Genomic DNA, 22,749 nt, shown 5'->3' on the forward strand with positions numbered 1-22,749 from the left:
ATTCAACTGGAACACAGTAAAATGCAGTAAAAACAGAAACCACAAGAAAAAAGTCAGAATTTTAAAATTTCTTTGGTAGGCCCCCCTTCCTTACATGTTTCATACTGTTATAGGTATTGTTGTTGTGAAGCCCCTAGAATTTGCAGTCTTTTTAAGTGGTTGTGATCATGTCTTAATGTTGTCAAATATGAATATGTGGCATGAAGTGGCGAGGGCCCCTGAGGGCAAATTGAGCTTAGGGCCCCCTAAAGGCTAGGGCCGGCCCTGTATATGATTATATGACCTTACGATTAAAGGGGCTAAAGCTGTTTGTCGCTCTGTGCTTGTTAATCAACCTGTTGTGTTGTCTCCCGTTTAGTGCAATGTGATCCTAAATCCTCTCTTACAATAAAAGCCATTCATTTCATTATTTACTTAATACATTTTTTGCAAAACATTTAAAAAATCCACATTGTAAATTCATTCAAAAGGGGATTAAATTATTATTAACATTCTCCTTCATTCATCCAGATTTACAGATTGTCATCACTTTAAATCATGTACAATAAAAGAGTAATTTAACATATTTAATTTAACTTTCATTATAACATTGTTAAACAGTGGCTCCCAAACATGAGACTGGGTTTTTCACATCTCAAATCTTCAAAAGACTTAAGTCATTAATTTATTACTAATAAATAGCCATTGTTCTATCTGCTGTACATAGGACTTTGGCGGTCTGCTTGGTTATGTTTAGGAGCCACTAGTGAAACAGAAAAAAATTGATCAATGCTTAAATCATGAGCACATTCACAATATTGTGTATAAAGTAATACACAATATTAGAGAACAATACACTTCTGTATCAAACCACGGTTAACCCTTTTATAGTCCTGGTTTAGTTCTAGTTTAGTCCTGGTTTAGTTCTAGTTTAGATCCAGTTAAGCCCTGGTTTTATTCAGGCTTAGTTTGGGTGAAATTCTATTTCTGTCCTGCTACTGTTTTGTCTAGTCCTAGCTCAGTCTTGGTTCAGAGCTGATTCAGTCCTAGTTTAGTCCTGCATTAGTCCTGATTCAAGCCTAGCTTAATCCTGGTTCAGTCCTGGTTAGTCCTGGCTCAATCCTCGTCCAGTCTTTGTTCAGTCCTGGTTCAGGGCTAGTCCTCGTCCTCGTCCTCGGTGAACAACAGCTTCCCGTTGAACTGACTGTCCTTCAGGATACTGTTGCTGCCTTCGATGATAACCAGGTAAACTTCATCGCCCTTCTTCAGAGGGGTGATGGTGTTGCCGCTGGCCATGATATTGCCCCCAGGAGGCAGTGTTTGAAGGAGTGCAGGAGGGGTTCCCCATTAAGCATCAGGTCTACTCCCACAGATGGCTTTTGGATCATCAGGGTCATCTGGAACTCGTACACACCGGGCACACGGCACACAAAGCGGCCACTTTTCTCGTTGTAGTCTCCTGGGTAGTTGTACAGCACCTGATGGAAGATGATGGCTCTGTGCGCCTTAGGGAAGTCGTTGCCCAGGCGAGCGGAGAAGGCCACTTTAGGGAAGGTGCCAAAACATACGTGTTTAGCCTCATAGATTTTTATTTTTTAAATTAATTTTTGTTATTAATGTTTCTATCTTGTAGAAACTGGTTAATCTGCTTTGTCTATTATTGACCAATGACTAAGAGAACTTATCCATTCACGGGAATGGCTGTTGCCCCAGTTGGAAAGCTCAATGTCCCAGTGTAAAAACAGTTTAGTGCATCTGTAAAATTATTTTGTGTCTATTTTTCAGCAAGTATTTCATGTATTTCAAATATTTCACGTTGATCATTTAGTGCTTTACTACACTTAATCACACAGACATCAGGAATTTACACATTCAACCACCTAAAGTCACAGACAAATCACAAAATATGGATATGACGAAATATGTCAACAAATCAAAATATTACACTTATAATACTGCATAAACATGTTGTTAGACTTTTGAATGAACACTGATTTTCTAACTTTTTTCTTGCTTTTCTAACTTTCTTTCTTGATTTTCTAACTTTCTGTTGGTTAAATCAACTATTTTGTTAAGTCCTGCTGCTGCTGCTGCTGCTGTGATTTCATGTTCAAAACATAAATAAAAGTTAAAATAAAATAAAAAAATAAATGTAATTGAATTAAATGTATGAAATATATATTTGATAAAACGGCTGAACTCAGTTCAGCAACACCAGGTATGGTTTATTTTTAGATTGGCATCAATTGTTCTTGAGAGCATAAAAGTATAACCCAACAGTAAGTTTACCTTTATGTCCTCGGGGCTCCTTCCAGGGCAACAGGTCCAGTTCAGGGATTTCCTCACAGGAGGTGTAGCCATCCCCTCGGGGCTGGTACTTGAAGGGATCCACGGGGACCTCGCTGATGCCGGTGTTGTCACAGATGAGGCGGGCCATGGACGCCTCGCGGATGGACTTTCTCTGTCTCATCGTGAACCACATTTTTATTCTCCCACCACAGTCTGCAGCACAGCACACAGCAACCGGCTCATTCTACAATCTTTTTTTTATCTTTATTATTGCAAAAACAATTTTAATATGGTTCAATATTTAGACCATTGACTTTCAATTTGTAAAAAAAAAAAGTGATAAGATATAAAGCTGTATGGTCCTTTTGAAATGAGGTGGCATGTCACCTGTACTTCACAACAATCTTCATGGAGATAAATGTGTTTTATGCCATACTGTGGAACATTATATATTATGTTTTCAGTGCAATAAACACAACTAAAATTAAAAACAAAAAGGTCATTTGATTTGATACTGTAGCTTTAAACCTAATGAACTTAAATCAGTTCTTCCCAATCAAAATTTCCAATCAGGGCACAACAAAAGTATGTGTCCCAATGTGATCTCCTCGCGTATCCCTGACATAGACAAAATGATGTTTTCGATGTTCCATCTAGTGATGTAATGCAATGGTGGAACCCTTATAGTTCCTATGAACATTTATATTTCTAGTGTAGTCTAAGTATGCTTTATTTCTGTCACTGAATTCACTACACTTTTGTGATATCTACACAGACCATTCTTGAACTTTGAAAGTTTGTGCAGAAGGTTTTATCAAATTCCTGCCCTACATTATTGAAAATGTAACTCCAAACACTCCAGTGCTTTCAGTATCATAATACAGTACTGAAATACAAAGTAAGTTTGTAGTTTAAATACATTTTTGGTATTAAAAGAATGGTATCTAAGATTTTGATTTTAAATTTCATAAACATAACCTGTCTGTGTTCCCAGATGAGAGGTAAATATATTACCACATTATACTACATCAAATGTAGATTTTACTGGTAATTATCCTAATGGTGATTTATTCCATTACTACAAAAACATTGGACATGTGTAGTTTATGTTAGGTCTTGTGATTGTAGTACTGGCTGTTTTAATACTCTAAGAGCGTGAGCTACATACAGCTCCTTTATGGCTACATACAGCTCCATTAAGGCTACATACAGTGCCTTTAAATGGTCAGCTTTTTATTTCCACTTAGTCTCTAGTCTCATTCCCAGATCTCTCCCTTACACTCTCCATACTTCTGCATTGTTACCTGTCCCCCACTCGTATCCTCTCAAACTGCTCGGCGATGAGGCAGGCAAACATCGGGCCCACCCTGCCTCCGGGCACCAGCGGTTCAGACAATCCACCCAGCCAGGGGTCTATGTTGTCAGGGGTCTTGTACAGGCTCATCAGCTTCTCCGCCAGGTCGTTGTTCCCCAGCACCTTCTTAAGCTCCTTCAACGTCTTGGGCTGGGACAAGCCGCAGTAGCCCCTCCACGCATTGTAGCCTGATGGGTTGTAGGACAGAGTTAGAAAATAACTAGAGGAGAGAAGAGATGTAAATTTTACTTAGATACATTTACTTGTTTAACTAGTAATGTAGCTAATACCACTTGAGTACTGGTTCTGGCTTCTATACCATCCCAACAATATTTTTTAGACCTGGTTGGGTTCAATAGTCCTGGTTTAGTCTTGTTTTAGATTTGGTTTGATAATAGTTCAGTCTTGATTAAGACTTGGTTTTTATCCTAGCTTAGTCTGGTTAGTCTTACCATAGTCCTGGATTGGTCTTGGTTTAGTACTGTTTTAAACCTTTGTTTAGTCCTAGTATGGTCAATGTTTAGTCCTGGTTTGCTCTTCGTTTAGTCCTGTTTAGACCTTGTTTAGTACAGGCATAGCACTGGTTTAGACCTGCTTTGGTCCTAATGCATTACTGGTTTGGTCCTAGTTTAATTCTGGTTTAGTCCTGTTTTAAACCTGGTTCTGTCTTGGTAATCCTGGTTTGGTCCTAGTTTTGTCTGGTTTTAGTCCTGTTTTAGACCTGGTTTAGTCTTAGCTAAGTTATATTATAGACCTGGGTTAGAGTTGTTCACCTTGTCTGCTGTACATATTATTAGCTTGTTTTTACATCAGATGAGACTTCATGCTGCCCTTGTATAGACCCTCGTAGTACCTAGTATACATCAGAAAGTACCCGGCTGGAGAAGTACCTGGCAGGCCATGGTCCCTCCCTCGCTGCATGTTGAGAGAGCCCAGGTCCAGAGCCAGAGCCGAGGTGAACTTGAAGAGCTTCTCGCGGAGCTCATCAGGCATCATGCGCCTCGGTGTGTTGAGTTTGGCCGGAGTGCCCATCATGCCACGCAGAATGGGGTCTATTCCACCTGTAGGGGGTGCCAGCACACAGGGGCATCAGATATGTGCACTTTTATATACATTTATATATAATGGTATAATGTGTGTTATGTATCCACTTTTTACACAATAACAAGCAGCACAAAGAGTGTCCATCAACTGAGGATTGTTGCCATAGCAATTTACAATTTTAAATGAAAATATTATCAATTGAATTGTAAAAAGTGTCCACATGTTCCTCAAAACAGTCAGAAGAACTGTGAACATACAATATTACATATATGGCATTTACCACCACAGCACAGTCTAAGTGTTTCTAGCTTTTGAACAGACTGGGTACATGCACGTGCATGAAGCCCCACTGACCACTAGGGGTCCCCAAAGATGAACATACTACCTCGTCTGCAAATTTCTAGTCATCACAACACAATACAATATCATATAGTAGTAATAGGATATAATACTATTTTATTAAATAGAATGATACTATATTTTAGTTATGTTTTTGCCTTTATGGGCACCATTGTATGACATTTGACCATTCAAAATTTAGGGTTCATGTAGATTGTTAATTGCTGTGGAAATAGCCCCTTTTAAATTAATGTATTAATGTATTCCACCATGAGGTGATATGTGTTTTTAAACCTTTTTAAACCATGTACATCATGTAACTTTTCAGGTAGAGGGTTCCACAGCTGGTTGTCTCCACAGTAGAGTTATTGTTTTGTCCTGAATGTTCCATAGCATGGCATTAAACTACTTATCTTGTCTGACTTCATCAGGCCAAGAATCATCCTGGCAATAAAAGCACCTGTCTTTAAATACACTTCTGAAAATAACCATGTTATGCAACATTCCAGACAAACTTATTTTTGGTTTTCAGATTCTAAATGTGATGATGTCATGATGTCTTTTAATGTCTCTTGGATTGTACAAGAGAAAGATCTTACTCTTGATTACACTGTACTTTGGCATGAATGTTGAACCTGATGATTTCTATTAGTAACAAATTTTCACTTAAATGATGCCCCCACCACCCTCCTATCTGTATAAATAACAGTAGTCTATAGAATGTTGTGATGTCATCTGGTGGTCTGCCACGAGGAGACAATCACAAATATTACACAGTGCTCCTTTAAACACAATCCCATAATAATTAGTAGTGAAGGATGTACCTTCATGGGTCAACCTCCAGGGACGAAAAAGGCTTGTGCAGGAGGATGCTTGGGTAGTCGGGATGCTCTTCGTACGTCTCGTTGTAGCGGGAAATGCTGGGCTTGATCATGTGGTGGGCAAAGCGGTAGGCGGCAGTAGCAAAGATGTTGGCGATAGAGGGGTCCACCTGGCTGTTATAGCCTGGATACGTGGACAGGTGACTGGCCATTACATCAGGGCCCACGATGTGCGGCAGGTAGTCCCGGTATGTTAAAACCTGAGGGGACAGGAGTAGATGGGAAAAGAGGGGGGTAGAGGAGGTAGCGGGGAAGGGTAAAGGGGAGGGAGAAAGAGCGGGTAGAGGGAGAAGAGGGGAATAAAGGAAAAGGTAAAGGGGAGGGAGGTAGAAGGTAGGGGGGTAGAGGGGAAGTAGTGAGTACCTATCTGTGTCGCATCAATTTAGAGACTGACCCACCTTTTACTGTGCTAAAAAAGGAGGAAAAGTACTTATCGATTTATTGTTTATTTATATAATTTACTCTAGTAGAATTTTTAGCAAAAGAAATTAAATCTGTTAACTGGACAAATCGTTGTAGGAGTGAAGACATTTCGCTGCTCATCAAGCCGCATTTTCAGTTCTGAACTGAAGAAGTAGGTTGGATGAGCAGCGAAACGTCAAGTTGTCCAGTTGACAGATTTTATTTTGTCTTTTGCTATGGCTCAGACCTGGACGACTGAGGGATTACACAGACATCTGTAGTATTTTGGCAACGCATGTAAACATATCTATGTAATTTTTTTTTAAAAATTCAAATTAAGTACCTGTGAGACGGCCCCCAGGATCTTGCGGGCTTCATGGTACAGCTTCTCCCCGTTCCAGTGAGGGTTGAGCTGGGATAGCCTACGAGCCAGCCGGTTGTGCTCTCTCAGCAGCAGAGTGTGGAGGGAGGTCAGAGCAATGTTCTCGTCCACACGTTCATCACCTGCACAACAACAACAGGCCTGTCTACAGCTCCAAATCTCAAAATGCTTTTTTTCACCTTATGATATCATGACATTTTAGTTTTCAAGTAAACAGTTACCTTTTACCTTTAGTTCAGTAGAGATGGGCAATTCCAGGACTGAAATCCAGACAGAGATCAGAAAATAGCCTAATATGGACCATTTAAAGAGGTCAAATCAACCTAAATGAACTTTATCCATCATAAGCAGCTCTTCAGGTTAAAAGTCCACTGTTTTCTGCCTCCCTGACCTGAACCCCTCTGTTATTGGACTTCTGTGCTAGCCACAGTTTGTTCATAACGAACACCATGTCCGAGGTTGATGATCTCCTTTGTTGTTGTGTCAACTGATCTCCGGCCGCATGTCTTGGACACTCGGGTGAAGAGAGTGGCAGAGCTGTCAAGCGATCACCACCTGGTGGTGAGATGGATCCGCTGGCCGAGGAGAAAGCCAGACAGACAGGCCCAAGCGTATCATGAGGGTCTGCTGGTGGAGCCCTCTGTCAGGGGGGTCTTCAACTTGCACCTCCGGGAGAGCTTCTCCCTGATCCTGGGGGAGGTTGGGGACATGGACTCCAAGTGGGCCATGTTTTCCACCTCTATTGTCAATACAACTGCTCATAGCTGTGGTCATAAGGTCTGCGGTGCTTGTCAGAGTGGCAACCCGCGAACCCAGTGGTGGAAACCGGAAGTAAGGGATGCTGTCAGGCTGAAGAAGGAGTCCTATCGAGCCTTGTTTGCCCGTGGGACTCCTGAGGCAGCTGACGAGTACCCGCGGGCCAAGCATGCAGCAGCCTACGTGGTCGCAGAGGCAAAAACTCGGGGTTGGGAGGAGTTTGGGGAGGCCATGGATGAGGACTATTGGACAGCTTCAAAGATATTGTGGCAAACCGTCCGGCGCCTCAGGAGAGAGAAGCAGTGTTTCACCAAAACTGTTCACAGTGCAAGCGGAGAGCTGCTGACCTCGACTGGGAATGTGGAAGGAATACTTTGAGGATCTACTAAATCCCACTGTCACATCTTCCAAGGAGGAAGCATAGACTGGGGATCCGGGTGTGGACTTGTTCATCACCATGGCTGAAGTCACCGAGATGGTTGGCGGACACATTTACACTACAGCATTGCGTGGCGGTCACGGACAGTACCACTGGATTGGCAGACCGGAGTGGTGGTCCCTCTGTATAAGAAGGGGGACCGGAGGGTGTGTTCCAATTATGGGAGAATCACACTCAGCCTTCTTGGTAAGGTCTATTCCAGGGTACTGGAGAGGAGAACCCGGCCGATAGTCGAACTTCAGATTCAGGAGGAGCAGTGTGGTTTTGTCCCAGTTATGGAACACTGGAGCAGACTCTCCATCGGGTCATCGAGGGTTCATGGGAGTTTGCCCAACCAGTCCACATGTGTTTTGTGGATCTGAGAAGGCATCCAACCGTGTCCCTCGTGGTGTCCTTTGGGGGGTGCTCTGGGAGTATCGGGTCTGGGGCCCTTTGCTAAGGGCTGTCCGGTCCCTGTATGACCAAAGCAGTAGCTGTGTTTGCATTGCTGGCAGTAAGTCAGACCTGTTCCCAGTTCATGTTGGACTCCGCCAGGGTTGCCCATATATTTTATATATGTTTATGATATTTATGGACCCCCTCTGGCCCCTGGCCATCTCATCTCTGCTGTTGATGATTTTGTCCTGATGGTTTCATCGAGCCAGTGTGAAGCGACTGGGATGAGAATCAGCTCCTTCAAATCCGAGGCCATAGTTCTCGACCGGAAAAAGGTCTCCGAGTGGTGAGTCCCTGCCTCAAGTGGGGTCCCACCAGAGAAGCTGGAGGATGTGTCTGGGGTGAGGGAAGTCTGGGAGTCTCTGCTTAGACTGCTGCCCTCGTGACCCGGCCTCGGATAAGCGGAAGAATAAAAGGATGGATCGATGTGTACTGTCTGCATCTAATTATAAAGCAATTTATTCCTCGATTGTTGTTAGCTTTTTGGTCACGGTGAAAAGCAGTCTGAAAGTTGTCAAAACTCTGTGTGGTGAACAATTAGGATGTTGAGAAGGCATAACGTAAGTGAGGAATAACTTTAGACCACTGCAAACTTTTTTAAATGAACTAGTTGTTTTTCACAAAGGCATAGTGCCTTTAAATCAGACCTATTCTGCAAAATGGACTTTTCAGAACTTTTAACCGTATTATAGTTGTTTCCCCTCACCATTTACTGACTGTAAGAGTGATTCATAGATGTTTAATTGTTTATTCTCAAGATACCATTTTGTCGATCTACCCCCCGTTTTCACCTCCACTGACACATGCCCATTGCTCTCTACTTACTTTGCTCTCCAATTTTCTTAATCTGTGATACTCCTAGGATTCAGCATTATCACGCTATTTTGGAGAGAAAATGTTTTAAAATGGGCGTGTGGGGCGTGTGATGTGCAGCTACCCATAGGGGGCGCCAACAGCATGCAGCGCTTTGTTCTGATGATGTTTATGGCGACGCCAGCTTCCATTGGGCACCTCAGTTTTCTAATGAGGAAGTGAACAGACTTGTTCCTTTTATTAAGTCATTTTAAATTAATAGTGTGATTTAAAATGTGCAAATTATATCATAATGATTGACAAATATCTATATATATATATATATATATATATATGTGTGTGTGTGTGTGTGTGTGTGTGTGTGTGTGTGTGTTTTGGGAATAATCCTGCTTTAGGGTTATTGTGTCAGTTGCATCAATTAATCTCAATATTATTGTTTCCCCGAACCGCCACCTTAACGTGGTGGAGGGGTTTGAGCACCCGAATGATCCTGGGAGCTATGTTGTCGGGGGCTTCATGCCCCTGGTAGGGTCACCCATGGCAAACAGGTCCTGGGAGACGGGTCTGGCTAAAAGCGGTTCAGAAGCCCCCCATGAAGAGAAAAAGAACAAGGCCAGTTACGTCGCCCGGACTGGCATTACCGGGGCCCCACCCTGGAGCCAGGCCTGGGGTGGGTGCTCGGCAGCGAGCGCCTGGTGGCCGGGCCTTTCCCCACGGGGCCCCGGTCGGGCCCAGCCCGAAGGAACGACGTGGAGCCGTCCTCCCGTGGACCCACCACCTGCGGGAGGAGCCATGAGGGGCGGGTGCAGAGAGATCCGGGCGGCAGTCGAAGGCGGGGACCTCGACGACCGGATCTCCGAACATGGAGACTAGCTCTGGGGACGTGGAATGTCACCTCGCTGGGGGGGAAGGAGCCTGAGCTTGTGCGGGAGGTTGAGCGTTACCGGCTAGATATAGTCGGCCTCACCTCCACGCACAGCTTGGGCTCTGGAACCCAACTTCTTGAGAGGGGTTGGACTCTCCATTTCTCTGGCGTTGCCCGCGGGGAGCGGCGGCGAGCTGGTGTGGGCTTGCTCATTGCCCCACAGCTCAGCCGCTACGTGTTCCCTGCGCCTTCGGGTCGGGGACAGGTCTCTCACTGTTGTGTCGGCCTACGGGCCAAACAGCAGTGCGGAGTACCCGGCCTTCTTGGAGTCCCTGGGAGGGGTACTAGACAGTGCACCAACCGGGGACTCCGTTGTTCTCCTGGGGGACTTCAACGCCCATGTGGGTAACGACAGTGACACTTGGAGGGGCGTGATTGGGAGGAACGGCCTCCCTGATCTGAACCCGAGCGGTGTTTTGTTATTGGACTTCTGTGCTAGTCACAGCTTGTCCATAACAAACACCATGTTTGAGCACAAGGATGTCCATCGGTGTACGTGGCACCAGGACACTCTAGGTCGGAGGTCGATGATCGACTTTGTTGTCGTGTCATCTGACCTCCGACCGCGTGTCTTGGACGCTCGGGTGAAGAGAGGGGCTGAGCTGTCAACTGATCACCACCTGGTGGTGAGTTGGATCCGCTGGTGGAGGAGGAAGCCGGACAGACCTGGCAGGCCCAAGCGCATTGTGAGGGTCTGCTGGGAACGTCTGGCGGAGCCCTCTGTCAGGGGGGTCTTCAACTCCCACCTCCGGGAGAGCTTCTCCCTGATCCCGGGGGAGGTTGGAGATATGGACTCCGAGTGGGCCATGTTCTCCACCTCTATTGTCGATGCGGCTGCTCGTAGCTGTGGTCGTAAGGTCTGTGGTGCTTGTCGCGGCGGCAATCCCCGAAACCGGTGGTGGACACCGGAAATAAGGGATGCCGTCAAGCTGAAGAAGGAGTCCTATCGAGCCTTGTTGGCTCGTGGGACTCCTGAGGCAGCTGATGAGTACCGGCGGGCCAAGCGTGCCGCGGCTCGGGCAGTCACAGAGGCAAAAACTCAGGGTTGGGAGGAGTTCGGGGAGGCCATGGAGGAGGACTATCGGACGGCCTCAAAGAGATTCTGGCAAACCATCCGACACCTCAGGAGGGTGAAGCAGTGCTTCACCAACACTGTTTTACAGTGCGGGTGGAGAGCTGCTGACCTCGACTGGGGATGTTGTCGGGCGGTGGAAGGAATACTTTGAGGATCTCCTCAATCCCACTGTCACGTCTTCCGAGGAGGAAGCAGAAACTGGGGACCCAGAGGCGGACTCGTCCATCACCCTGGCTGAAGTCACTGAGGTGGTTGGCAAGCTCCTCGGTGGCAAGGCTCCGGGGGTGGGCGAGATCCGTCCTGAGTACCTCAAGTCTCTGGATGTTGTGGGGCTGTCTTGGCTGACACGTCTCTGCAACATCGCGTGGCGGTCGGGGACACTACCTGTGGAATGGCAGACCGGGGTGGTGGTCCCTCTGTATAAGAAGGGGGACCGGAGGGTGTGTTCCAATTACAGGGGAATCACACTCCTCAGCCTTCCCGGTAAGGTCTATTCCAGGGTACTGGAGAGGAGAATCCGACCGATAGTCGAACCTCGGATTCAGGAGGAGCAGTGTGGTTTTCGTCCTGGTCGTGGAACACTGGACCAGCTGTATACTCTCCATCGGGTCCTCGAGGGCTCATGGGAGTATGCCCAACCAGTCCACATGTGTTTTGTGGATCTGGAGAAGGCATTCGACCGTTTCCCTCGTGGTGTCCTTTGGGGGGTGCTCTGGGAGTATGGGGTCCGGAGCTCTTTGCTAAGGGCTGTCCGGTCCCTGTATGACTGGAGCAGGAGCTGTGTTCGCATTGCCGGCAGTAAGTCAGACCTGTTCCCGGTGCATGTTGGACTCCGCCAGGGCTGCCCTTTGTCACCGGTTCTGTTCATTATATTTATGGACAGAATTTCTAGGCGCAGCCAGGGGCCGGAGGGGGCCTGGTTTGGGAACCACAGGATTTCATCTCTGCTGTTTGCAGATGATGTTGTCCTGATGGCTTCTTCGAGCCAGGACCTGCAGCAGGCACTGGGGCAGTTTGCAGCCGAGTGTGAAGCAGCTGGGATGAGAATCAGCTCCTCCAAATCCGAGGCCATGGTTCTCAACCGGAAAAAGGTGGTTTGCTCTCTCCGGGTGGGTGGTGAGTCTCTGCCCCAAGTGGAGGAGTTCAAGTATCTCGGGGTCTTGTTCACGAGTGAGGGAAGGATGGAGCAGGAGATTGACAGGCGGATCGGTGCAGCGTCTGCAGTGATGCGGTCGCTGTATCGGTCCGTTGTGGTAAAGAAGGAGCTGAGCCGGAAGGCGAAGCTCTCGATTTACCGGTCAATCTACGTTCCTACCCTCACCTGTGGTCATGAGCTCTGGGTAATGACCGAAAGGACAAGATCGCGGATACAAGCGGCTGAAATGGGTTTCCTCCGCAGAGTGGCCGGGCACACCCTTAGGGATAGGGTGAGGAGCTCGGTCACACGGGAGGAGCTCGGAGTAGAGCCGCTGCTCCTACACGTTGAGAGGAACCAGCTGAGGTGGCTCGGGCATCTGCTCAGGATGCCTCCTGTACGCCTCCCTAGGGAGGTGTTCTGGGCATGTCCCACCGGGAGGAGGCCCCGGGGAAGACCCAGGACACGCTGGAGGGACTATGTCTCTCGGCTGGCCTGGAAACGCCTTGGGGTCCCACCGGAGGAGCTGGAGGACGTGTCCGGGGTGAGGGAAGTCTGGGAGTCCCTGCTTAGACTGCTGCCCCCGCGACCCGGCCCCGGATAAGCGGAAGAAGATGGATGTATGGATGGATTATTGTTTAGCAGACACAATATTATTGTTTAAAGCACATTGACGAAAATGTGCCTCCATACCCAGATGTTAAAATAGTTAGAATTGCGCTAGAATCCTCCTTGCAACCCTCACTCACCAGCATAGAAGCAGGGCACCTCTTCTGCGTTGGAGTCGTTGGTGATGCGCCTCCTGGTGGCACACATGTTAACGGTCATAGGGCTGAAGGGCAGGAACTCGCGTCCATTGTCATTGTACTTCTGGTTGACCCTCATCAAGCCCTTGTCTGAGGAGAGGTCCCGGAGTGCCTGAGCTTTGACCTGGTCCGCCCCGTACACCTGCCCCACGTCCAGGAAGGCAGTCAGAGCGTTTATCTGGTTCCTGACCAAACCCCCCGTGCACGCTGGGGAGGAAGTGATGAAAGGCATGCACCCACCCTGGGGCAGCCGCGCGTCTCCACTGGGGACCTGTATGGAGTTTAAAAACACCATGGAGCACTTCATGACATCACAAGGTGGAGCAGAGTGTTTTTTGTTTGAGAGAAGCGCTAAATATGCAAGGTTTGTTTGTTAAACATATTCAAATGAAACAAAACCCAACTCCAGGTATGTTTGTGATGAGTAAAACATTGTAACGATCGAAGAATAGAGTTATATGGGGCCTTTTTAGAGCTGCTGAACTGGGCAGTACCTAGAGGATTAAGGAAGAGAGTGAGGGGGAAAGAAGGGGCAGGTCGGGGGATATAAGGACCAGTGTGATTGGTCTAACAGGTATCCACACTTGCAGCCAGGTGTTTGTAATCATGATAGTTCAGTTTGGCAGGTTTTTTTTGTTTGTTTTTTTAAATACAAGGCTGCAAATGTACCTAGTTGCCACTAAAATTGCCCAGAAAGGACTAGGAACAGTAAACAATACTATTCAAATACCATATATGCAGTTTCAGTTTAAGGGTCCTGTACCCCATTTGGAACCATGAGTGAGGAACATTCAGTTTCAGTTTGAACTGTTGGCCCCACCCACTTAATCCATTCTCTCATGCTGATGTTGAACAATGACAGTGAAATCTGGAATTGCCACAGTTGGTTCCACCCTGTTCTCATCCTTTAACTTGCATGACTGGACAAAATCTAGCGGTTTAAGCTAACATGAAGCGGCTAAAATGCATCTCCCCCTTCTGGGAGTATTAAACCACTAATATGGATTAATATCAGGTGAAGGTCTAACTTTATCTGTCAGCTCCTAGGACTTATCTCTCTCTTTCTCTCTCTTGCACATAAATAGATGTCAGTGGTACCTCTATGGGAAAGCAGGGCAATGCACGCTCACACGTCTCCTCACAGGTCTCCGTGGAGTTGAAGGAGCGGATGAGCGGAGAATGAGGTGTCAGGGTTAAGTCATGGTCAGTCCACTGGCCAAAGAAGGTCACCATCATGGAGAATATGGGGTCCTCATCCACCGTGTTCCCCGTCTTCAGGATATGGTTGGACACCATTCTCACCTGCACCACAAACATATAACATCAGAATAATTATAATAGAAACGCCAAAACAGTGCATTTCAAGGATCAGTGCATTAAAGGTACAATGTGTAATTAAAGCCAGAAGCGGCATTGAACGGCCGCGCTTCGCACTCAGCCAATCTGGCACTCCCTAAGGGTGGCGCGAACGCACCAGCTGCCTTTATTCTATTGTGGCTTTGGGCTGCCCTTCAGCGCAAGTAAAAAAAACATTGGAAGTGTTCATGCACAAAATGCAAAAACATGGGTTTTTCCATCCCCATGGCAACACCGTGCAAAATACAAACTTGGCCCCTTGGAATTTTTTTGACAAGGATGACCAGAAGAATCATTGTGCCAAATTTCACATTCTTCACTGAAGGTAGTAAGCCGTTATGAGATTTTGAAATGTCCAAAATTTTGGAAATTTTCTTGTTAGGATAACATGGAATTTGTGTCAAATTTGGTAACATTTGGGTAAACTAAATTTTCGGCCCTCCATACAAATTTATTTGATATTCTGTACGGGGCACTGTCACACCAATTTTATTTCTTTCACAAACAGTAGAATTATGCAAGAAAGTTTTACAACTGATTCGAAATTGAGTCAAATCGGACTTTGTATGTGCAAACAGGAGAAAATTTTGACATTTGAAAATTGCAAAAGTTCCGATGGAATTTTGCTGCTTTGCCGCAGGGAAACCGTGATACATAGCAACATAAATTGGATAGGTTTTGATGGCCCACTTGTCTAGATGATGAACAGTGAATCTCAGCCCTGCTGGTGAAGCCCCTTCAGAAGAGTTGATTAAAATGCGGAATTTTCAAGCTAAGATAGCTGACTTCCAGTTCGTCAGGGGGCATGGCCATAATTATATTTGTACCGTGTACCGAATTTCGTGGCTCTATGACAAAGTTGACGTCGGGACGTCTCCCATTGACACAATGTATTTTGACTTTTGCAGGGGGTGCTGTCGCACCATTTGTTTATGCTCAATTATACAACTTATAAAAAAAAAAAATCCGCAGACCTGAATTTTGGGCAACATTTTGTGAATTTTTGAATATGTTCAGGGGGTCAAATTCCTGCTCAAAGAGCATAACAAAGAAGAATTAAAGCCGCAAGCAGCATAGAACAGCCTCGCGGGCCGTGCTTCGCATTCGGCCGACCCGGCACTCCCTGTGGGTGGCGCTAACGTGCCACTTGCCTCTATTTTATTGTGGCTTACACTTGTCACCAAAGTCAAAAGACGTTGGAAGCGCTGATGCACAAAATACAAAAACATTTTTTTTCCAGGCATCGCCATGGCAACACCGTGCAAAATACAAACTTGGCCCCTTGGACTTTTTGTGAAGTGGATGACCCGAAGAGTCACTGTGCCAAATTCCATGTTCCTCAATGAGGCTAAGACGTTGTGTGAAGTCTTTTCTGATGAATGGGAAAATTAGGGTGCATTGGCAGTTTGGCGCATCACCATGGCAACACAGTGCAGAAAAACTACATGGGTCTGATTGATTTTTTTAATTGGGATGACCAAATGGAATTTTGTGTCAAATTTGGTGACATTGCAGAAAACAACATTTTCGGCCCTCCATACAAATTTATTTGATATTCTGTAGGGGGGCGCTATCGTGCCAATTTACTTTCATTCATAGTGAGTAGGTATCATGTGGCCTGCATTATCTGTCCTCCTGTGCTCTCTCCCCCTCCCCTACCTGTCTGCCTGGAGCTGCATCAGCGCAATTACCTCCACCTGCAGCCGAGTATTTGAGGGCTCGGCAGAAGACACTCGGAGCCAGACTGTACGCGTGTCAACGTGAATGCTCCAGCTTAGTTTTTGCATTTTTGTTACCTGTCTGTCTGTTACTCATTGGAATTTTGCCACCTTCCAGATTCCTGCTCTCGCTTGTTCCTGCTCCTGCCTCTGCGCTCCAGCTCAGGTACAGTCCACCCCTCTGCCTTGCCTCCTGTCCCGTCTTGGTCTCCGGCTTGCGTCCCGTCTCCGGCCCCGTCTCCCCGCTCTCTGATTACTGCTGCTGGGTCTTCCCTGGCCCTGTCCCTGGTCCCATCGTGCTCCGGCCCTGGCTGTCTCCGTGCCCGCTCTGGACATCCCTGCTTGGCTTGCCCTGGTCTCGTCCTGATCCTGTCCTCGTGCCGGTCCTGGTTTTCCCGTCCCTGCTCTGCACTATTCCCGTCTGGTCTGCCTCCCGCTCCCTGCTCCCCGTGTGTGTTAAATGAACTATTAAAAACTGAATTTCACCATTTTGTAAATAAACACTGTAAATCTGCCCCGAGTCTGCACTCCTTGGTCAGCACCCGCACTAGCCGTTACGACAGTAGGTTTAGGCCAGAAGTTTTGCAACTGATTCAAATTGAGCAAAACCGGACTTTGCATGTGCAAACGGGAGCAAATGTTGACTTGTGAAAATGTGAAAAATTCGGATGGAATTTTGCAGCTTTGCCACACGCAAACCGTGATCGGCATCATCAAAGATTGAATAACCTTTGATGCCTCACTTGTCTAGATGATGTACAGTGATTTTCGGCCCTGCCGGTGAAGCCCCGTCAGAGGAGTTGATTAAAATGTGACATCAGCAAAAATGCTGAAATTGCATTTTGGAATTTTCAATCTAAGATGGCTGACTTGCCATAATAATAATTTTTGTTCGGCATCACTTGATGAATGCGTGTACTGTATTTTGACTTTTGCAGGGGGTGCTGTCGTGCCATTTATTATTCCCAATTATGCAACATATGAAAAAATTATTAATACAACTGAGCAACATTTACAAAAAATACTTTGCCTACAATAATGCACAACTACAACTAAAGGGCACACGGGCAGAAACTTGATTTTCAATTCTATTTTATTTTGTCTACCTAAAAACAAATAAATATGGCTCTTCAAATAAATTGCATGAACTTGAACATGCTCATGCTGAATTGAATATTTTCATTCATTCATTAAAATAGGCCAAACCTCGCTATCTTTACAGGATTTATTTTCTTAGGAATTCAGATTAAAGTAAGACTAAAGTAAAAAGAGATGTCATACCAGGGGTAGGGTGTTCCCATTGATCTTGACATTGGGGTCCCAGCCCTTGGGCAAAGACAATCCGTCCTGGTACTCTGCTGGCAGGAGGCGCAAGAAGGGGGTATTGGATGCTCCCCACAGCGGGTGCTCCCTGACAAACAAGCAGCTCTGTTAGACTGAGCGTGTACTGGACTCTGCAGACAGGATCATCTCTGCTGCAGTACAAATTTATAGAATTCCCTCTCAGTATTCAACTTGAGCAATATGGCCTATGGATATAGAGTAAATATAAATAAAACAAATAATAAAAAAATATATCCCACAATTCTAACATTTCAAACTCAATTTTGATGCTAAGGGATTAGAATTGATATTCAATTCTGATTCTGATACCATGATGATACTAAAAATATTCTTTCTTTAGACAATAGAATGTGATTTTTAGCATTAAATGGTAATAGTAAAAGTAATGTTTTTATATTCCCATGTGGCCTTATATCTGTAATTCCTCAGTCGCCTAGGTAGATTCCATAGTGGTCCATGGGCGTATACTAGTCTATGTGATACTTGTTCTGATACAGCTCAAGATCATTCTAAAGTTATTCAGGAAATTTTCATTTCTGTCTTGTCAGTGTGACTGTTTTAGTATTGGTACCTGCTCAAATGAGTATCTAGTTTTGATACTAGTTTTAGCATCAATTAGTATTAAGTTTTTGATACTTTTAACAGACATATTCCACAGTCATTCTGACATGAAAAGTTTTAATGGCATTTTTTTTCCTACTTTAAGGAAATTCAGAACACTTAACTTGGAAAAAGAAATTCATTAATTAAATAAAATAAAACTAACCTTATTCCTAACTGAACCAAAGTTAAGTCAAAATGATCTGAATTGTGAATGTAGGTGACTCTGTTTAGCATTGTGTAGACTGTAAATGTAATGACTTGCACTCCAATCAGAGAGCAGTGTACTCACAGGTTGTTGCACACAGAGTTGGCAGTGCGGTACTTGTACAGGTTGGGTACATTCTTACAGGATGGCTCTGCAGTAAGGCGGGCACAGCCACTCTCTGCAGCCAGAGCCGCTATGTCCTGATCTGACAGCTCTGAGGGACACACACAGAGGAGTGAGTGTTATTGGCAAAAGTAGAAACTGTAGGGTGATATTATGGGCCTAAAATATGCATTGAACTGAAAAAATGAACTTGAAATAAAATGTTTTAGATTACATTTAAAGATTCTATATTCTTGTGAGCTTTAAGTCATGTTAGAATGCTGTTACCTCCTCAAAAACATCTAGAGTTATATTTTGTTGCATTCACACATGTTTGAGTAAGCCTGGATTATTAGTCTGTCTACATCTCCACTGCTCAAAATGCTCTATTCCACCTTCTGATGTCATGAAGTGATAGTTTAAAAATGGAGCACTTCCTGTATTACCACATGACATCAAAAGGTAGAATAGTTCTATAGACTATACTTTTAAATGTTTGTTTTTTTCTGTTTGAGAAAATAACTCAGCCTAAATATGCAGGGTATGTTTGTTAAACATGTGAATGAAACAAAACACTACAGGTATGTTTGTGATGAGGAAACAACATTATAACATAGATCTGAAAATAGCGTAATATGGGCCTTTTAAGATTACATTTAAAAGAATAGTAAAACTATGGTTTGTTGCATGGGCCAATCTGGTGTCACAGATGAGGTTTCACCAACTTGGTATAAGCTGATTATTATTGGCAATAAATTATAAATAAAATGCAGCAGAAGACAGGAATTTATGTGATTTTATTCCTAACATGTTAGGGGGAAGACCCCTCGGGCCGCCCTACACATTTGAGTGGCGTTTTGATGATGTCCTTTTTAAAGAGGGGGTATTTTACCTCTATGGGGTATTAACTGCTAACACATAATATATTTAGATCACCATTTTAACTTTTACTGTTTTGTAACTGCTATATTTGCAAAAACAAAACAAAACATATAGACATGTTTTATAAGTTTCACTTTCATCTTTGATGAACTCTGAGTCTCCCATCTGACTCAGAGTTGAAAAGGGGCTGACCCTCTTGACTAAGCTCTCACCTGTCGTGTTGGAGGTGGAGCGTTTGTGTCTATAGTGTGGGTTCTGAAAGTAGCTCAGGGCATTGTTCATGTAATCAGCACGCCTCACTGCCTCCCGGGTCTGTCCCATTGGCTGCTTCATCAGCCTCAGGATGTCTGCAGGGGAGGCCTCATTCCTCCTCACCCGAGACAGGCTCCTGCACAGAGGCAGGAAGGGTCAGGGTGGTACTCAGGTTTGGACAGACTTAAGAACTTAGAATTTGGTGGAACTAAACACCAAATGAACTTTTTCTGACAATTTTAGTGCAAATTATTCAGCTGTGTGGTAAAAAAAAAAAAACAAATAAATAAAAAAATTTTAAAAAACGGTTGCCAGTGGTGGCAGGTAACAAAGTAAAAGTAGTAAAGTACTGTACTTAAGTATACATTTTAGGTATCTGTACTTAACTTAAATGCATTTTAAAGTTGATGCTTTTACTTCACTACATTTGAGAGCAGGTGTTTGTACTTTCTGCTCCACTACATTTTTAACTGGATTGAAAAGAGTATTAAGTAAACTTTTTATTATTATTATTATTATTATTATTATTATTGTCTGAGACCTGCTGAAAAGGCCAAGAGCTTATTTTTAACACATTCATAGTAATTGCACTTCTATAGACAAAAAAAAACCATAAAAAATATTACTTCACTATTTTGCAACTGTGAAGGAGTAAACAGTATCCCTATTAAAAGTAACCAACTAAGTAAAGTAAAACAACAAAGTACTAGTACTCACTCCCTCCTGGAGTACTCGTAGGCTGAGTCCACACTGACTTTAGCAGCTCTTACAGCCCTCTGGATCTCACTGCGGCTCAGCTCTGGAACAAAGACATGTCACCATTCAGATGTGGGAAGCACCAAATATCAGCTGTTATAAATGCCATAAACGTCAGTGTAATCTTTCAGTCGGCTGGGTTTGATTCAGAGTAAAAAAAGAACACTGCCTTACATTTATCTGAAGGCAGTGTCCGCCAGTAATCTGACCAAAACCGAAGAAGCCGCTGGGATGAGCAACCACACGTCTTCATTCGAAAACTTTTGTCCAGTGATAGAATAAAATATTTCTTTTGCCATTTTAAACATCTAGGCCTGATTACCATTTGCAGTAGAGTTATAGATAGGTGGGTAGAGTAACCAAAAATTGCACACAAATATTACAAACACTCAAGTAGTGGTCTAAGAAATTACTTAAGTAAGACTAAAAAGTATTTGGGAAAAATACCACTCAGGTATGAGTAACCTAAAGAGTAACTCTCAGAATGTAACACCTGATTTATAATTTTAGGTTAATGTAATGCGAAGGACAAAACATGAAATAATACATAAAATTTGGTATTTTCAAATGATAGACACAAAGATTTGACTAAATAAATCATATCTGAAGGAGCGGAGCAAGAAACACAAATATTCAAATAATTTCATATTGTCAACATAAAGCTTTTGTCACTTTACTTACTCACATTGGCAAGAGTAACTAAATCCTTTAGTCAAGTAAGAGTACTGTTACTTCAATCAAAATACACTCAAGTAGAAGTAAAAGTATGCTGTTAGAAAAGTACTTTGAAAGGTGAAATTTCATTAAAAAGTTACTCAAGTAAATGTAATTGAGTACTAGCCACTTTGCATCTAGATTCTGTAATATCACTGTAATTACTTGGCCTATCCACATAAAACTAAAACTGGTGTATCTTCTCTGTCAGCACAAATGAACTTTTAAGCCAATGTTTAAAATTCCAAAGACCCAGCTTGTGCCATAAAAATATACAATTGTGGATTTACCGTTTGGATATTTCTCTGAACAACAGAAGTCCTCATAGATTAACATAGGCCCCTGTCCCCCATCCAACTGTAGAATGGTGTGGATGTAACCTGCAGTACTCACCTGCCTGCACCTGCCACTGCACACACAGCAGCACTGCCAGGGCAACCACAGTCACACACAGCCTCATCTGCAAAAACACAAGTACACAGGTAAGAATGTATGGAAGAGCTGGTTGACAAGGGTTCATTTTCAAATAATATTAAAGCAGCACAACGTAACTTTCTAGAGGTGGCACGTCACCTGCATGATTCCATGGAAATATAACGTTAAAACTTTGGAACCTTGTCCACGGAGACAGATTTTATGCCATATTGTGGAATATTATAGCCAAAGGAACAACATTTCTATGGAAAGGAGGTGAAGGCCCTTCTCCTGGCCAAATGAGTTATTTTTACAATAAAAAAAATAAATAAATAGCAAAAGAAAAAAAAAGAAGCAATAGAAAAAAAGTAAATATGAGTTAATAAGTTGTGGTCTCACCTCTGCTGTTGTCTTGCAGAAGGTCCAGTGTCTGATCTCTCCTGATGAAGGTCCAGTGTCTGATATCTCCTGATGAAGGGAGGAGTATTTATAGTGATGTTGTGACGTCACTGTTGTGTTTTTTTTTCTGATCTATATTCCTATATCTTACAGGAAGAACCTACGGGCTCCAGTAAGTGGCACAGCATGACATGTCGCTGTGGGCACCAGGCCAAAGCTAATCTAACTAATATGTGATCAGGCAAGCTCATTATTTAAGCACTCCACCTATAATAACAGGACAGTATGAACCAGTTACATTCCACTTTATTTATATAACACATTTAAAAACAACTTCAGCTGACCAAAGTGCTTCACATAAAAATCAGCAAAAAACAAATATACAGATAATATGATACATAAAAAAAGAACAATAAAACACATCCTGTCTGACAGAGAGGATCCAAATCAACAGAGTGCAATGCCCTTAATGCCCCTGTGTCTCAATTAATGCCCCTGTGTCTCCAGGCAGGACAGAAGGATGCTGTGGTCCACTATGTCCAAGTCAGCTGATAAGTGTAAAAGCAAAAGAACTGTGGATTTCCCAAAGTCTACATTTAAAAAGCAGGTCATAAAAAAAAAACTTTTAAAAGAGCTGTTTCAGTATTTTTACTGGGATTTAAAACCAAATTGGAATTTTTCACAAATTTAATTCAAACCTATAGTTGGTCATATGCAACCTTCTCTAACACCTTTGACAAAAAGGTGATGCTATGAGCCACTCTGTCTGTGTATTGTATTATTTCTGTTGTTATGAAGTGCTGCATTTTTATATGAAAGTAAAAGATACAGGAGTAAAAACTGCAAAATTATTTTTAGAACTGATGTGATTATAGTTCTGCAGATTACTATACTAAAATGGACTTGAGGCAGTGATGTCATGACATGTTAAAACTCAGTCCTGTAAATTA

General features: G+C 43.9%; 1 protein-coding gene across 1 annotated transcript; it reads right to left on the minus strand.

Moving 5' to 3' along the window:
* Position 1: 1 nt before the first annotated feature.
* Positions 2-21,849, minus strand: LOC117376741 (eosinophil peroxidase-like). The gene is given in 17 exon segments (XM_033973272.2): positions 2-1,299; positions 1,302-1,522; positions 2,269-2,455; positions 2,457-2,481; positions 3,573-3,810; positions 4,513-4,683; positions 5,830-5,861; positions 5,863-6,086; positions 6,632-6,792; positions 12,998-13,325; positions 14,153-14,356; positions 17,410-17,539; positions 18,365-18,494; positions 19,477-19,652; positions 20,234-20,315; positions 21,380-21,446; positions 21,800-21,849. Coding segments are annotated over 16 exon segments (2,541 nt in total). The 5' UTR covers positions 21,800-21,849; the 3' UTR covers positions 2-1,134.
* Positions 21,850-22,749: the final 900 nt, after the last annotated feature.

The sequence above is a fragment of the Periophthalmus magnuspinnatus genome, chromosome 9, assembly GCF_009829125.3.
Source record: "Periophthalmus magnuspinnatus isolate fPerMag1 chromosome 9, fPerMag1.2.pri, whole genome shotgun sequence".
In the NCBI taxonomy this organism is placed as follows: domain Eukaryota; kingdom Metazoa; phylum Chordata; class Actinopteri; order Gobiiformes; family Gobiidae; genus Periophthalmus; species Periophthalmus magnuspinnatus.